Source organism: Coregonus lavaretus, assembly GCF_964263955.1.
Source record: "Coregonus lavaretus genome assembly, chromosome: 18".
Classification (NCBI taxonomy): Eukaryota; Metazoa; Chordata; class Actinopteri; order Salmoniformes; family Salmonidae; genus Coregonus; species Coregonus lavaretus.
In genome coordinates, this window is record NC_140005.1 from 18,523,681 (window position 1) to 18,541,765 (window position 18,085).

At 40.7% G+C, this 18,085-nt stretch overlaps 1 protein-coding gene across 4 annotated transcripts in view; it reads left to right on the plus strand.

Moving 5' to 3' along the window:
• LOC311145863 (ral GTPase-activating protein subunit alpha-2-like) overlaps positions 1-18,085 on the plus strand; it is a 174,127-nt gene that overhangs the window by 24,587 nt on the left and 131,455 nt on the right. For all 4 annotated transcript variants that reach the window (XM_084182207.1, XM_084182209.1, XM_084182208.1 and 1 more), the window contains exons 2-3: positions 12,117-12,227; positions 17,821-17,870. In XM_084182207.1, the coding sequence (XP_084038333.1) occupies positions 12,117-12,227; positions 17,821-17,870 (161 nt within the window). The remainder of the gene's footprint in view (positions 1-12,116; positions 12,228-17,820; positions 17,871-18,085) is intronic.

The following is an 18,085-nucleotide window of genomic DNA, read 5'->3' on the forward strand; positions in this document are numbered from 1 at the left end:
AGCTAGTTACTTCCAAATATATTTCATGAATATCACAATGAATTGATCCAGAAGGTGAGGTCAATACTTTATTCGTTTCTGATGCAACTGGAATCATTTATTCACTTGTCAGTACACTTGTAAAAAATATAATATAAAACATTGTTGTCAAACTCCATTATATACAGTGCCTTCAGAAAGTATTCACACCCAATGACTTCTTCAATGTAATTGTAATTACTTTTGTCAACGATCTGCACGCAATACTCTATTGTCAAAGTGATTTAAAAAAAATACCTTTTGTTTATTTTTATTATTAATGGAAAATAAAACACTAATATATTTAGATTAGTTAAGTATTCAACCCTCTGACTCAATACATGTTAGAATCACCTTTGGCAGCAATTACAGCTGTGAATCTTTCTGGGTAAGTCTCTAAGAGCTTTGCAAACCTGGATTGTACAATATTTGCCCATTCTTTGTAAAATTCTTCAAGCTCTGTCAAGTTGGTTGTTGATCATTGCTAAGCAGGAATTTTCAAGTGTTGACGTATATTTTCAAGCAGATTTAAGACAAAACTATAACTAGGCCACTCAGGAACATTCAATGTCATCTTGGCAAGTAACTTCAGTGTATATTTGGCCTTGCGTTTTAGGTTATCGTCCTGCTGAAAGGTGGATTTGTCTCCCAGTGTCTGTTGGAAAGCAGACTGAACCAGGTTTTCCTCTAGGACTTTGCCTGTGCTTAGCTCTATTCCTTTTATTTTTATCCTAAAAAACTCCCTAGTCCTTGCCGATGACAAGCATACCCATAACATGATGCAGCCAACACCATTCTTGAAAATATGAAGAGTGGTACTCGGTCATGTGATATGTTGTGTTGGATTTGCCCCAAACATAATGCTTTGTATTCAGTACCAAGAGTTCATTCCTTTGCCAAATTTGTTGCAGTTTTACTTTAGTGCCTTATTGCAAACAGGATGCATGTTTTGGAAATTTTTTATTCTTTACAGGCTGTACAGGCTTCCTTCAGGCTTCCTTTACACATCTACCTATAGGTACCCTTCTTTGTGCGGCATTGGCAAACCTCCCTGGTCTTTGTCGTTGAATCTGTGCATGGAATTCACAGCTCGACTGAGGGACCTTACAATTATCTGTATGTGTGAGGTACAGAGATGGGGTAGTCATTCAAAAATCATGTTAAACACCATTATTGCACCCAGAGTTAGTCAATGCAACTTACCTGACTTGTTAAGCACATTTTTACTCCTGAAATTATTTAGGCTTACCTTAACAAAGGGGTTGAAACTTATTGACTCAAGACATTTCAGGTTTTCATTTTTTATTAATTTGTAAAAAATGTCTCAAAACATAATTCCAATTTGACATTATGGGTTATTGTGTGTAGATCAGTGACACAACATCTCAATTTAATCAATTTTATATTCAGGCTGTAACACAACAAAATGTGGGAAAGGTCAAGGTGTGTGGATACTTTCTGAAGGCACAGTATGCAGTTGTGAGCATACAAGGCATTCTGTGTTATAATACAACATCAGTCTTAACTGAATATGGATGTTGTATTGGCTTAATGTTCCAGGCAGGGTCCTGAATGTTCTTCAGCTGGTGAACCTCGTCTTGTGTTGGGCAATGGCAGCTGGTCTGGCAGAACTTCATGTGCTCCATGACCTTGGACTCAGACTATACACGTTGGCTCTTGCCAGCCCAATGTAGTCTTCTGAGTCAGATCAAATCAAATTGTATTGGTCACATGCGTCGTAAACAACAGGTGTAGACTAACAGTGAAATGCTTACTTACGGGCCCTTCCCAACAATGCAAAGAGAAATAAAATAAATAAATAATAGTCAAGTAATAATACGTAATAATAAATACACAATGAGTAACGATAACCTGGCTATATACTCGGTACCGAGTCCAGTACCGAGTCGATATGCAGTGGTACTAGGTAATTGAGGTAGATACAGTGCACTCGGAAAGTATTCAGACCCCTCATCAATCTACACACAATACCCAATAATGACAAAGCAAAAACAGGCTTTTAGAAATGTTTGCTAATGTATAAAAACATTTTTGGGGGGATGATTTGGAAAGGCACAAATCTGTCTATATAAGGTCCCACAGTTGACAGTGCATGACAGTGCATGTCAGAGCAAAAACCAAGCTATGAGGTCAAAGGACTTGTCCGTAGTGCTCCGAGACAGGATTGTGTCGACACATCTGGAGAAGGGTACCAAAAAATGTCTGCAGCATTGAAGGTCCCCAAAAACACAGTGGCCTCCATCATTCTTAAATGGAAGAAGTCTGGAATCACCAAGACTCTTCCTAGAGTTGGCCGCCCGGCTAAACTGAGCAATCAGGGGAGAAGGGCCTTGGTCAAGAAGGTGACCAAGAACCTAATGGTCACTCTGACAGAGCTCCAGAGTTCCTCTGTGGAGATGGGAGAACCTTTTAGAAGGACAATCATCTCTGCAGCATTCCACCAATCAGGCCTTTATGGCAGCGTGGCCAGACGGAAGCCACTCCTCAGTAAAAGGCACATGACAGCCCGCTTGGAGTTTTGCAAAATGCACCTAAAGGACTCTCAGACAATGAGAAATAAGATTATCTGGTCTGATGAAACCAATAATTAACTATTTGGCCTGAATGCCAAGCGTCACATCTGGAGGAAACCTGGAACCATCCCTACGGTGAAGCATGGTGGTGGTGGCAGCATCATGCTGTGGGGATGTTTTTCAGCGGCAGGGACTGGGAGAGTAGTCAGGATCGAGGGAAAGATGAACGGAGCAAAGTACAGATGAAAACCTGCTCCAGAGCGCACTGGACCTCAGACTGGGGCGAAGGTTCACCTTCCAACAGGACAACGACCCTAAGCCAAGACAACGCAGGAGTGGCTTCGTGACAAGTCTCTGAATGTCCTTGAGTGGCCCAGCCAGAGCCCGGACTTGAACCCGATCGAACATCTCTGGAGAGACCTGGAAATAGCTGTGCAGCGACCCTCCCCTTCCAACCTGACAGCGCTTGAGAGGATCTGCAGAGAAGAATGGGAGAAACTCCCCAAATACAAGTGTGCCAAGCTTGTAGCATCATACCCAAGAAGGCTCAAGGCTGTAATCGCTGCCAAAGGTGCTTCAACAAAGTACTGAGTAAAGGGTCTGAATACTTATGTCAATTTAATATTTCAGTTTCTAAAAACCTGTTTTTTCTTTGTCATTATGGGGTATTGGGAGGAAATGTTCATAACATACATGTTCATAACATACTAATGGACATATACGGTGAAATGTCCTTCTTTGGGATATGGCCCATTCTGGTTGTTGGCCATACTTAAATGAGTGACTCAATAGTACTGTTGTGGCTTATTATCATTTAAGATACAAGGCATTAGCTCTGTGTTCGGACTGCCGAGGTGGATTAGTGATTGGCAGAGTGGAATTACAAATGTAACTGTTTGGAATAGAAATTGACCCTGGGTCTGTTCTCTGCTGTTGATCTTGGCCGGACTCCCTTAAACACACACACACACCCTCCTCCACTGTACTGAGAGAGGTGCTTGTGTGTCGGGATCAGTGAAATGTTGGCACTCGCTCACTTCCACAAACAGAGAGAGAGCTCTCTGAGAATTAATAGCAGGAAGCAGCATGATCAGAACAGCGTTTCCTCCTCCTGTTCCAGTCAACAGTGAAAAAACAAAACATCTCTCCTCACATATCTATCTTCCATAACAGCGCTGTGTGAAGATGACGACAGCTTTATAGCTGGTGTTTTTCAGATTCCCCCTCCTGTTTCCCCAGGCAAGCAGCTCAGCTCTGTGTTGATCCTGTAGGAGTGGAGTGGTGTCAGAGCACAGGATGGACACAGGTGTTGTGTTTTGTGTAAAGGATAGGATACAATACCAGCCTCCTGCATTCCCAGGGCCTGCAGAACCGGTTCTGTGTCCATCGGTACAGAGACAGGAGAACTGAGAGGCCCGTTGAGTGTTTGTTATTGCATATGTACAACTCCTCATGTATTAAACCACTATGTATGGGTAGCTTGTTGTCCAAGGAAGAATAGGTTAACTGGTCAGCTGACAGCTGGGTAAAGCCATTGGAATTCAATCACTTTTTGACAGCACTCCTTTCGTTTTGGAAGATGTGGTCAGAAAGTTACTTTTTGGACCTGAATGCCAAAACATTCAGGAGATGAAGGTGCTCAAAGTTGACAAAGTTTTGCACACCCCACCCTACCATGAGACATCCATGTCTTCATCACTGGAAAAAGATACATGGTTGAGTTTGATATAATTTAAAGCTTACAAACAGGGTTGTCAAATTATTTAAAAATTTTAAAAAAGTATATATATAAAAAAATGTTTTAACCTTTAATGTCAATTATCTTAAAAACACACACGTGTTTAATAATATATATATTATTATTATTATTATTTCTTTCATATTCACATATTTTGTAGCTTAGACCTTATTTAACATAATTTGAGGTTTTTGTGTTGTGCCCGCCTTCGGTTGAGACACAACATGCTCTTGAATACAGGGTGGGTGTCATTTAAATAATATAAATATAATTCATAAAATAGACCTATCCCTTCAGACCACTGCAATATATCTGGTACACCATTTGAAATGTTTATTGAATTGAAATTGTAACTTCTAATACTACTACTACCACAAAGATGGTTCACACACCGTTAAATGTCAACTTAAATGGTCATGTCTGTTCTATTATCTATTTTTCTATGATTTCAATAGGTTTCCTATGGAGGATTGACAGTACAACTTAAAACAGATATTCAAGTCAACATTTTCTGATGTCTGGACCTCCAACCATCGTTGTGGTACCATTTGAAAATTACAATTTCTATTTTATTCCCATTTATCAGCCAAAACATGACACCCACCCTGTATTCAAGAGCATCTTGTGTCTCAACCGATGGCGGGCACAACACAAAAACCTCAGATGATGTAAAATAGGGTCTAAACTACAACATATGTGAATATAAAAAGAATAGAAGTTTACCAATTTTTAGATAATTGACTTTAATGGTTAAACATTTCCATGATAATTATTTTTTGAAATCTAGTAATTCTGAAATCATTTGACAACCCTGTTTGTAAGCTTTTAAATTATATCAACCTCAACCATTCATTTTTTCCAGTGATGAAGACATGGATGACTCATGCTATGGTGCGGTATGCAAAAGGGGTCAACTTTGAGAACCTTTATCTCAGGAATGTTTTGGCATTCAGGTCCAAAAAGTCACTTTCTGAGCACTTCTACAATGGGCAAATATGTCTGAAAGGTTTTGTTTAAATCAAAAGGGGTGCTGTCAAAAAGTGATTGAATTCAAATGGGTTTACCCAGCTGTATAACAGGAATACAGTGAGGGAAAAAAGTATTTGATCCCCTGCTGATTTTGTACGTTTGCCCACTGACAAAGAAATGATCAGTCTATAACTTTAATGGTAGGTTTATTTGAACAGTGAGAGACAGAATAACAACAACAAAAAATCCAGAAAAATGCATGTCAAAAATGTTATAAATTGATTTGCATTTTAATGAGGGAAATAAGTATTTGACCCCCTCTCAATCAGAAAGATTTCTTGTTCCCAGGTGTCTCTTAAAGGGAGTGCTCCTAATCTCAGCTTGTTACCTGTATAAAAGACACCTGTCCACAGAAGCAATCAATCAATCAGATTCCAAACTCTCCACCATGGCCAAGACCAAAGAGCTCTCCAAGGATGTCAGGGACAAGATTGTAGACCTACACAAGGCTGGAATGGGCTACAAGACCATCGCCAAGCAGCTTGGTGAGAAGGTGACAACAGTTGGTGTGATTATTCGCAAATGGAAGAAACACAAAATAACTGTCAATCTCTGACCCCAAGAACACCATCCCCACCGTCAAACATGGAGGTGGAAATATTATGCTTTGGGGGTGTTTTTCTGCTAAGGGGACAGGACATCTTCACCGCATCAAAGGGACGATGGACGGGGCCATGTACCGTCAAATCTTGGGTGAGAACCTCCTTCGCTCAGCCAGGGCATTGAAAATGGGTCGTGGATGGGTATTCCAGCATGACAATGACCCAAAACACACGGCCAAGGCAACAAAGGAGTGGCTCAAGAAGAAGCACATTAAGGTCTTGGAGTGGCCTAGCCAGTCTCCAGACCTTAATCCCATAGAAAATCTGTGGAGGGAGCTGAAGGTTCGAGTTGCCAAACGTCAGCCTCGAAACCTTAATGACTTGGAGAAGATCTGCAAAGAGGAGTGGGACAAAATCCCTCCTGAGATGTGTGCAAACCTGGTGGCCAACTACAAGAAACGTCTGACCTCTGTGATTGCCAACAAGGGTTTTCCCACCAAGTACTAAGTCATGTTTTGCAGAGGGGTCAAATCCTTATTTCCCTCATTTAAAATGCAAAACAATTGATAACATTTTTGACATGCGTTTTTCTGGATTTTTTTGTTGTTATTCTGTATCTTACTGTTCAAATAAACCTACCATTAAAATTATAGACTGATCATGTCTTTGTCAGTGGGCAAACATACAAAATCAGCAGGGGATCAAATACTTTTTTCCCTCATTGTATGTGAGGAAGTGACCTGGGGATGGCCTTATCAGCTGACCACTGACCCTCCGCTTGCACGTGTGCACTCATTTCTCTTTCACGCTGTCTCTGTTACCAGACACACAAGCACGCATGAACCCCAAGCCCTCCTGATTCCCTCCTTCCCTTAGGATGTCGTCTGGTCCTTTCCTCTCCCAGCAGGCTGGCGGGTTAGCTGGTGGTTACTGCTGATGTGCCAACATGTTTTCCTGAGCAGCAGGCAGGAAGCGCTCTAACACAATGAGCAGTGCTGAAAAGTGGACCATGTGAGGGGCTGAGATAAGAGTCTCGCCCGGGCCTTGGGCCCTCGGTACTGGTTCTGTGCTGTCTGCTGCCCTCACTGGACCTCCTCACTGTTGGTGGGGTCTGCAGTGCACAGTTAGGGCATTTTCACGCACAGTTTTGAGCTATAGGCCTAGTTCAAATCAGAGTTCAATTATTTGTTACACTGTATATTTTTTCATTTGGTCCGGTTGGTTTTACATTGTCAAATTAACAAAAAATCCTAAACAAAACCAAGTGTCCATGCTAGTCATTTGTTTATTTGACAAAAATTATCATGTTAAATCCATCTATGATTATCATGAAGCATCACTTGTGTGCCACAATATTCATATTACTTCCGCTTTGGTCTTCCAACAACATGCGGGATAATAGCCACTCTAACTGTGACATGAATTGGCTATACAGTAGACTACTGTATATCCCTGGTATAGCCCCCATCTCCCCTAATCTGCATTGGTTGCGCTCATAAATGCGCTTCTATACTCAGAATGTTTCAGAGATATCAAGTTATGGTACTGTGTGCATTTCATTAAATGCTCGCAGTCAAACAATCAATAATACTACGCGACTCTGGTTATTTTTCTGTGTTTGGTCCAGACTGCGTTCTCACCTGCAGCGAACCGCACCATGGTACGAATGGAATCGGACCGAGACCACCCTTTTTGAGCGAACCACGTGTGTTGTTTTGTGTGCTCCCGAGTGCGGATAGTGTTCACACCAGTCCAAACGAACCAAACTAAGGGGGAAAATGCACCAGAGTTAGAAAAAAACACTCCAAACCAATTTGGTGTGAAAGCCCCCTTTAGAGTGTGTGATTACTCTTCCTAGTAGCCCTTTGGATTTTCAACTCCAGGGCCCAGATTCACAAAACCTTCTTAAGAAGACATTTCTTCTTAACTGCCATGTTTTCCTTAACTATAGACTTAAGAAGAAAGTTAAGAAAAGGTGCTATTCCTCAAAAAGGTTATTGGAAATGTCTTATGTTTCTCCTTAAGCAAAACATTAAGAAGAAATAAGATTCTTGAAAATAAAGTTATTGTAAATGTTCTTAATTCCAAGATAGTTAAACCCTTGTCTTAAACTCAGGGCAGTGAGAGAAAAAGCTAATGAAAGCAATTGAACATGTTTAATTCACTCACAAACTTTATCTGAAGGTTTCAGTTTTGATTATTTTAAACCCAAGAACATGTTTTAAAACAGTAATATCAGTAAGAAATATGCTAACATGATTGCCATTGCTAGCTAGATAACAAGCTAGCAAAAAATGTTGCCTAGCAATAAACATATTTTTGTAAGAAGATATTTGAGAAGTTCATAAGAAAATCATTCAATCTTAAGATATTGTTGAGGAATTGCACTTACGAACTACCCTATGAACTTCTTTTCTTATTTTTCTTAAGAATCTTCTTAAGTTTTTGCATAAGAAGTGTTTAGTGAATCTGGGCCCAGGTTATTAGGCCTGTAAGCTGTTCAGGTGAACAGTAGCTTGAAGAGCTAGGCTAGTTAAAATGCCCAACAATTTGTCTGGCTCATGACTGGGGCTGTGACTCCTAGATCTGGCCCTGATTTGTTGTTTTGTAAGGCAGATGCATAGTGACTTTAACTCTACCCACATGTACATACTACCTCAACTAGCCGGTACCCCCCTGTATATATAGCCTCCCTACTGTTATTTTATTTTACTTCTGCTCTTTTTTTCTCAACATTTTTTTAGTTGTTGTTTTATTTGTACTTTCTTTGTTAAAAATAAATGCACTGTTGGTTAAGGGCTGTAAGTAAGCATTTCACTGTAATGTCTGCACCTGTTGTATTCGGCGCATGTGACCAATAAAATTTGATTTGATTTGAGACAGTGAGTTTTATATTGATGGGCTGAGGGTGTGTGTGTGTTTTAAGTGTGACGGTGGTGTGAACTAAAAGGAGTGTGTGATTAGCTCAGTGACCGTCTGCACCAACACCAGCATGGCAGATACTATCAACAGGTGTTAGAGAAAGAAGATATAATGAAGTGTTGCCTCTGGGAGATTGAGATATAGAGCGAGAGGTCTAGGGATGAAGTGTTGCAGGGAGAGAGGCAGGGGCTTGGCTTGTATTAAACAAGCCCAGTGCAGTGGAGGCTTGTTACAAGCTGACACACACACACCTACCCCACACACACTGAAAAGTCCATTTTTGGTGGCCAATTTTTGGTGGCAGACTAGAAGGGCCGTTTTGTAGTCTACTCAATGAGACTGGGCTGGATCAGTCAAATTCAATCAATAAAATCGGCAGATGTCACAAAGTGCTTATGAGAGCCATCTGCTCAGTCTGAGAAGCTTCTCCATTAGAGAGAGAGAAACACACAGTACACAAGCTCACTCATCACTCCCATCACAGATCATGCACTCAATGAATCAAAACATTTCAAAAGTGCTTAGTGTGCCAGTGAACGTGTGCAGGAAAGGGTATTATGTATTGATGGGGGAAAAAATCGATACAATTACATATTGGGATATTATTTTTGATTATGTATCGTATAGTTTTGACTATCGCAATAGTATTTTTGCACTAGTTCAAATCAAATTTTATTTGTCACATACACGTGTTTAGCAGATGTTATTGCTTGTGCTTCTAGCTCAGACAGTGCAGTAATATCTAACAAGTAATATCTAACAATTTCACAACATACACTACCGTTCAAAAGTTTGGGGTCACTTAGAAATGTCCTTGTTTTCGAAAGAAAAGCAATTTTTTTGTCCATTAAAATAACATCAAATTGATCAGAAATACAGTGTAGACATTGTTAATGTTGTAAATGTCTATTGTAGCTGGAAACGGCTGATTTTTAATGGAATATCTACATAGGTGTACAGAGGCCCATTATCAGCAACCATCTGTCCTGTGTTCCAATGGCACGTTGTGTTTGCTAATCCAAGTTTATCATTTCAAAAGGCTAATTGATCATTAGAAAACCCTTTTGCAATTATGTTAGCACAACTGTTGTGCTGATTTAAAGAAGCAATAAAACTGGCCTTCTTGAGACTAGTTGAGTATCTGGAGCATCAGCAATTGTGGGTTCGATTACAGGCTCAAAATGTCCAGAAACAAATAACTTTCTTCTCAAACTCGTCAGTCTATTCTTGTTCTGAGAAATAAAGGCTATTCCATGCGAGAAATTGCCAAGAAACTGAAGATCTCGTACAACGCTGTGTACTACTCCTTACACAGAACAGCGCAAACTGGCTCTAACCAGAATAGAAAGAGGAGTAGGAATCCCTGGTGCACAACTGAGCAAGGGGACAAATACATTAGAGTGTCTAGTTTGAGAAACAGACGCCTCACAGGTCCTCAACTGGCAGCTTCAATAAATAGTACCCGCAAAACACCAGTCTCAACATCAACAGTGAAGAGGCGACACCGGGATGCTGATCTTCTAGGCAGAGTTACAAAGAAAAAGCCATATCTCAGACTTCCCAATAAAAAGAAAAGATTAAGATGGGCAAAAGAACACTGACACTGGACAGAGGAAGATTGGAAAAAAGTGTTATGGACAGACGAATCGAAGTTTGATGTGTTCGGATCACAAAGAAGAACATTTGTGAGACGCAGACCAAATGAACAGATGCTGGAGGAGTGCTTGATGCCATCTGTCAAGCATGGTGGGGGCAATGTGATGGTCTGGGGGTGCTTTGGTGGTGGTAAAGTGGGACATTTGTACAGGGTAAAAGGGATCTTGAAGAAGGAAGGCTATCACTCCATTATTGCAACGCCATGCCATACCCTGTGGACGGCACTTGATTTGAGCCAATTTCCTCCTACAACAGGACAATGACCCAAAGCACAGCTCCAAACTATGCAATAACTATTTAGGGAAGAAGCAGTCAGCTGGTATTCTGTCTAGAATGGAGTACAGTCACCGGATCTCAACCCTATTGAGCTGTTGTGGGAGCAGCTTGACCGTATGGTACGTAAGAAGTGCCCATCAAGCCAATCCAACTTGTGGAAGGGGCTTCAGGAAGCATGGGGTGAAATCTCTTCAGATTACCTCAACAAATTGACAACTAGAATGCCAAAGATCTGCAAGGCTGTAATTGCTGGAAATTGAGGATTCTTTGACAAAAGCAAAGTTTGAAGGACACAATTATTATTTCAATTAAAAATCATTATTTCTAACCTTGTCAATGACTACATGTCCTATTCATTTTGCTATATCTTCTGACGGCATTGTTATTGTTATGGTTTATATTTAGCCTTGCGTTGCACATATTGTATTGCATGTGGTGCTGCAATTCCACTCTTTTGGAGACGCTTGTGATGACTGTTCCAATACCAGTCCTTGTTCAATATTCAGATTCAATCAGATCAGAGCTGTCGTGGTAATGATGTGGGATGATCTGTTATGGAGATGGAGAGTGCACTAGGTTCAAGGCCAGGCCAAGGCATGTTGACCCCCAGGTTATGCTAGAGGAAACAGGGCCAGCATTAGCATGCAAGTACGCAGGTCAGCACTTTTAACTAATCAAAAAACAACCAGAAAATAACCCATCTTTGAAACAATGTGTTATGCAAAGGATTGGAGAGAAGACTCCTATATAATAATTATAATTATAATAATTATAATAGTAAGGTTGTTCTAGATGCTGGAATTGGACACGGCTTGCGCGAATGAAGTCCCATTGACATAATGGGTAATGGCGCTCCTCTCCCCATAGAGATAGGCCTACATTCTAATTCTATGTCTCTGCCCTCCCCTGTACCTCACTATCTCCCTGCTCATCAGTGAGGCTCCTGGGGATTCCATTCTCCATTCAGCCGTGTGCATCCCTCCCTCTCAGATCTGCTGAGAACCACAGTTGAATGATCTGCACCATTTAAACAGACAGCATCATCTTCATCCATTGATTTAACTGCTTTCTTTATAACATGTTAGGCTAATTATAGTTTTTCCTCACAAAGTCCTTGGTGTGCTGTTATGGAAATCCTCACGTCCATTGAGTTACCACCAAGGATGCTTAAGCTATATGATTATGTATGACACCATATGTTTGATTGAGACATGAAGAATTATGGATAATTGGCTCACTGGAATTTAGTTTTCCTTTTCAATGCAAATGTTTCCTATAAGACTGTAATGGCAGCCATTTTACATTTTTCCCAGTTGTTTCACCAAACAACAATCCTTTTGTTTTGTTTGTCTGGGAGTTGAAATTGATCTGACTGTGTGTTTCTGTCTGTTTCCTTTGCAGATATCTTTGAGAAGAGTGAATTGAAGACCTTCTTCGAAAGCAACTGTTCTCAGATTTATTTTATCTTCTATGAAAATTTCATTACACTGGAAAGTAACTTAAAGCAAAAAGGTATGTAGAGTGTGCTTATGATCCTTTGGTTAAAGAAAATTGTGATAAATAAAAAAGTATTCCAGTTTAATTTAAGGACAAAAGAATTGACAGCTGTCCCATATAGATTGCAAAATAGTTGGGAAGAGATTTTTGACGTACCGATTCCATGGCATAGTGTTTATGAACTTATATGCAAAACGACGCCTGATTCAAAACGTAAGAATTTTTCTATTAAAATTATTATACAAAATTCTTGCTACCATTAGAACATTATTTAAATGGGGGATACAATCTTCCCAGCTCTGCAGATTTTTCTGTGAAGAGACTGAATCATTAGATCATTTGTTTTGGTACTGTCCATTTGTAGCTTGTTTTTGGTCACAGGTCCAGGAATGGCTGAAGGATTGCAATATTTACCTGGAGCTAACCCTGCAGATAGCACTACTGGGTGATCTGAAAAGTCATAGTCAATTGATCAATAATATATCAATACTTTTAGCAAAAATTTTCATTTTCAATTTACAATCTGTAGAAACAATGAGAATAGAAGGGTTCAGAACTTTTGTGAAACATCACAGTACAGTTTAAAAATGTATGGCAAATAGAAAAATCCAATATGGATGGTGTTAAGAGATAATAATAAAATATAATATGCCATTTAGCAGACGCTTTTATCCAAAGCGACTTACAGTCATGTGTGCATACATTTTTACGTATGGGTGGTCCCGGGCGGTGTGTTTGGGATCATTGTCATGCTGAAAGACCCAGCCACGTTTCATCTTCAATGCCCTTGCTGATGGAAGGAGGTTTTCACTCAAAATCTCACGATACATGGCCCCATTCATTCTTTCCTTTACACGGATCAGTCGTCCTGGTCCCTTTGCAGAAAAACAGCCCCAAAGCATGATGTTTCCACCCCCATGCTTCACAGTAGGTATGGTGTTCTTTGGATGCAACTCAGCATTCTTTGTCCTCCAAACACGACGAGTTGAGTTTTTACCAAAATGTTCTATTTTGGTTTCATCTGACCATATGACATTCTCCCAATCCTCTTCTGGATCATCCAAATGCACTCTAGCAAACTTCAGACGGGCCTGGACATGTACTGGCTTAAGCAGGGGGACACGTCTGGCACTGCAGGATTTGAGTCCCTGGCGGCGTAGTGTGTTACTGATGGTAGGCTTTGTTACTTTGGTCCCAGCTCTCTGCAGGTCATTCACTAGGTCCCCCCGTGTGGTTCTGGGATTTTTGCTCACCGTTCTTGTGATCATTTTGACCCCACGGGGTGAGATCTTGCATGGAGCCCCAGATCGAGGGAGATTATCAGTGGTCTTGTATGTCTTCCATTTCCTAATAATTGCTCCCACAGTTGATTTCTTCAAACCAAGCTGCTTACCTATTGCAGATTCAGTCTTCCCAGCCTGGTGCAGGTCTACAATTTTCTGGTGTCCTTTGACAGCTCTTTGGTCTTGGCCATAGTGGAGTTTGGAGTGTGACTGTTTGAGGTTGTGGACAGGTGTCTTTTATACTGATAACAAGTTCAAACGGGTGCCATTAATACGGGTAACGAGTGGAGGACAGAGGAGCCTCTTAAAGAAGAAGTTACAGGTCTGTGAGAGCCAGAAATCTTGCTTGTTTGTAGGTGACCAAATACTTATTGTCCACCATAATTTGCAAATAAATTCATTAAAAATCCTACAATGTGATTTTCTGGATTTTTTTTCTCCTCATTTTGTCTGTCATAGTTGACGTGTACCTATGATGAAAATTACAGGCCTCTCTCATCTTTTTAAGTGGGAGAACTTGCACAATTGGTGGCTGACTAAATACTTTTTTCCCCCACTGTGTGTGTGTGTGTATGTATATATATATATATATATATATATATATATATATATATATATATATATATATATATATATATATATATATATATATATATATATATATATATGCGAGAGAGAAAAGAACATGGGGTATTGGAAGTGATGGAAGTTACAATCTATTTGCAATATTAAAGCTGATCTACCCCCCCCCCCAAAAATAAAAAAATATACAAAAAGTAAAGATATATATTTTTAAAAAAGATGAAAGAAAGTAAGAGTGTGCTGCCTGTGAGTCTGTTTAAAACGGTGCCCATGGCTACTACCCCAGTAACCACCCCCAGTAGTAGTGTATAATTAATTAGCTGGGTAATGGCTTTTTCAGCTTGTTCAATCCTGCAGGGGTTGTAGTTTTCATTCCAACGACTTCCCTTAGCTGTTCAAAGCCAATTAGATTAACATAAAATCAGATCTAGTATTACATTGCAGCAGTGAAATGCAGTGGCGTGTATATTCATGGATGCTAAGGGAAGCCAGTCTTCCCAAAAAAATTTACTACGGAAAAAATATGTTCAAAAAATAACATCTTTCGTCTCTGTGTTTCATACATTTCCTTCAATTCGCAAGAGGCTGAATGTATATCACTGGAGAAACAGCGCCCCTCTGTCTCAGTATGTGTAGCCCAACTATCTGATGCCCTCTGGTTAAAAAGAGTGTGACATTGTTGCCGCCCATAGCATTGAATGCAAGGGAAGCCAGCGAGCATTTGGCATCCCTTGATAAAAAAATAGCGTAAATTGAGTGAGCTCAACTGTGAATGGTCCTGGCGCACCAAAAAAAAAAGTGGCAAGGGAAGCCGATTTGCCTTCACACCAATCACATCACCAGAATCCAAACGTCATTGACAGCAAAAAATTGAATTGTTGCATCTCGTTGCGTTATTGTCCTCCGGTGGCTGGCTAGCTAGCTAGCTAGCTAAAATCGGACCATTCCTAAATTTGCCATGGATGGAGATAGGGATTTGGACTTGTGGTTTTACTTAATTCTCCGTACTGGCCAAAGATTATAACGGCAATTCTGATTCAACCATAAATGTATACATTGTGCCCCTGGCCTGATAGGATGGAAGTTCAACATGTAGCTAGATGTAGTAGGCCTGGCGCATCGTTGCAATGAAAGGAAGTTAGGCTAGCAAGCAAGCATTTTAGCCAGGTAGCCCAGGACAACAAAAAGCTAGGCTACTGTATGACAGAGTCATAGACCGTTTAGGCAACATGAAAGAGAAGGATGCCATTGCTGGCGTTTCTCTACAAGTTGGGTGAGTCGACATGTTTTTTAAATTTTAGTTACACACACACACACACACACACACAAAGAAATCAGTACCATGGACTGCCACATCATATTTAACTTACGTTGATTGGACAAAATCGTTTTTGTTATCTTTTAGTTGTCACTGTATTAGATGCATAGGTGATAAGATGATGTTGAAATGGTTCTTAGTGGAAGCAGCGCCTGTTTTCTTTGTGACTTGCGGTAACTCTCCTTCTAAATCAATAGTTTAATAGTCTGAAAATGTCAAACATTAACTTGCTTGACCATGCTGTAGGCCATGCTGTAGGCAATGCTGTAGGCCATGCAATATATTTTGTGGACTTCACCGGACAGATGTTGCTCTCCGGTTTTGTGATGAAACAAAGCTGTGGTTTAATTTATTCTGCCACTGTGTCTTCTTATTGTCTCGGCCTTAGGCCTATATATCACGTTGGAAAGGCATATGAACTAACAGGTTATAGAGCAAACAATGCAATTATCACAACACACTGGTTGTAATATGGCTTTTTTTCCCTGGCTTAGCTTCCCCAGTGATTTTACCCATGCACCGCTACTGGTGAAATGATTTAAGTGTGCAACCAAAGAATGTTCACTGATTTGGGACCATTCCGAGGGGAAAAAGATGAGGTGTAAAACCCCAGAGATTATGCACTACATTATCAAATGAATTTAACACCACCTCAGGCCACGGTGGGAACAATAGGAATATCATTATTTTAGGGTTTAGTGTCGTTAATTTCATATATTTTGAAATCTTCTGTCACTGCTATAAAAGATAGGACTATGTCTACACAATGGATTGTGGCAGAGTAGAAAGCGTGGAAATAGTATTGCTGGGGGCAGGGCCTAATAGGAGAACCTAGAAAGTGCATCACAGTAGTCTCACATTTCCCAGAGCCCTCTCCTTCTCAGAACAGTCTTGTCAATACCAGCCACACTCCACTCTGACACACCACTCCTCCTTCAGTGAATAAATTGATTTAGTTCAGGATTTCTGTCAGAGACAGAGACATGTACTCTAGGTAAACACATTTAGAGCGGGGGAGGAGAGGAGAACGAAAAAGAGCTTGATCTTGCCCATTATCAAACCCAGAGCAATATGGAGTGTATTTACCTATCAGAGGGAAAGGTGGAGCTACACTTCAGTACTACCATATTGCTTATAGCCTACCTATCCTATTCTTTCAGATCTACACAAGTGCTTAGGGGGTAGGGCACAGCCAGGGGTTGTTTCTGGACAGGGCTTCTCTCCCCCCTGCTGTCTGTCTGTTTGTTAATGCATGGGCTGTGTAATGTAATCCTCTCCCCAAGTCCCCTTCCAGCACTCACTGTGAGTCCTGGCTGACAACCTCCATGTCTAATGCATGCTCCATCATAGGGCCTTCAATAATCAACCCCCTCCACTTTCCCCATTCTCACTACTCTTTAAAGCACTGTTATGATGACATCATGGAGAGTGATGACAACTCCTCACAGCTTTAAACCCTAGGTAGAGTAGGCTATACTCTACTTTGATGATGACCTCAGGAGGAGGTGAACTCAGGTCTACACACACACACACAGAGAAGGGTGTACAGTACACACTCATGAAAGTCACACGACTGTCAGTGTTTTGGAATGATGAAGTACCGTGGAGTCTATTTCCTACTAGCCTGGTTCTCAGTTCTTATCCAAGTCAATGTTTCTCACTTCATTGTAAGACAGAACTCACATCCCCAGTGTTGTGATCAATTAAGACTTACAAAAGTCCCGTGTAGCTCTGTTGGTAGAGCATGGCGTTTGCAATGCCAGGGTTGTGTGTTCGTTTCCCACGGTGGACCAGTATGAAAAAAAATAATAATTATGCACTCACTAACTGTAAGTCGCTCTGGATAAGAGTGTCTGCTAAATGACTAAAATGTAAAAAATGTAAAAGTGATCTGAATGAAAAGCAGATGCAGATGCTGGACTTAGGAGAAGTGGCAGTTTCCAAACCCCAATGTTGGAATGTATTTTATGGATGAAACTGACTGTCTATATGAATAAAATAATTAGGGGGTACCGTTTCACTGTGTGTACAAGTGGGTAACCTGTACAGGTGTGAGGTGTGAAATGGAAATGTGTTTTTTGCATCTCCCACTTCCCCTGAGACACCCTCGTAGAGTGGGGTCACCGCCAGGGGATCAGCCATTATTGACGGTGACCCTGGAACAATTCGGGTTAATTGCCTTGCTCAAGGGCAGAAGGACAGATTTTACATTGTCGGCTCAGGCATTAGATCCAGCAACTTTTCGATTATTGGCCCAACGCTCCTAGCCGCCAGGTTACCTGCTGCCCCAACTAAACCATTACAACGTTTCTGCATCTACCTCTCCCTAACAAGCAACATTTGAAATGTGTTCGACCCACTTGTGGCTTTGAGTCAGTGACTCTTGTCACGGAGTGAAATTTAAATTGTCTCTTCTCTCTTTCAGGGAACAAATCTCAGAGGGAGGAGCTGGACTCTATCCTCTTTATTTTTGAAGTAAGTTGCTGTACCTTTCTGTTCTGAATGATGATGATGCCCTGTCTGATGTCTAGTGACATTTCCAGCCATAGACATGGATCAGATCTGTCTCTGTGGTTACAGCATTCAACCTGTTTACTCAACTCTGCATTTTACTGAGGGGAGGGGTCAACACAGTTTCCATGGTGCTGATTAGTGGTGGGGGGGAAAGAAATGATACAGTTACATATCGG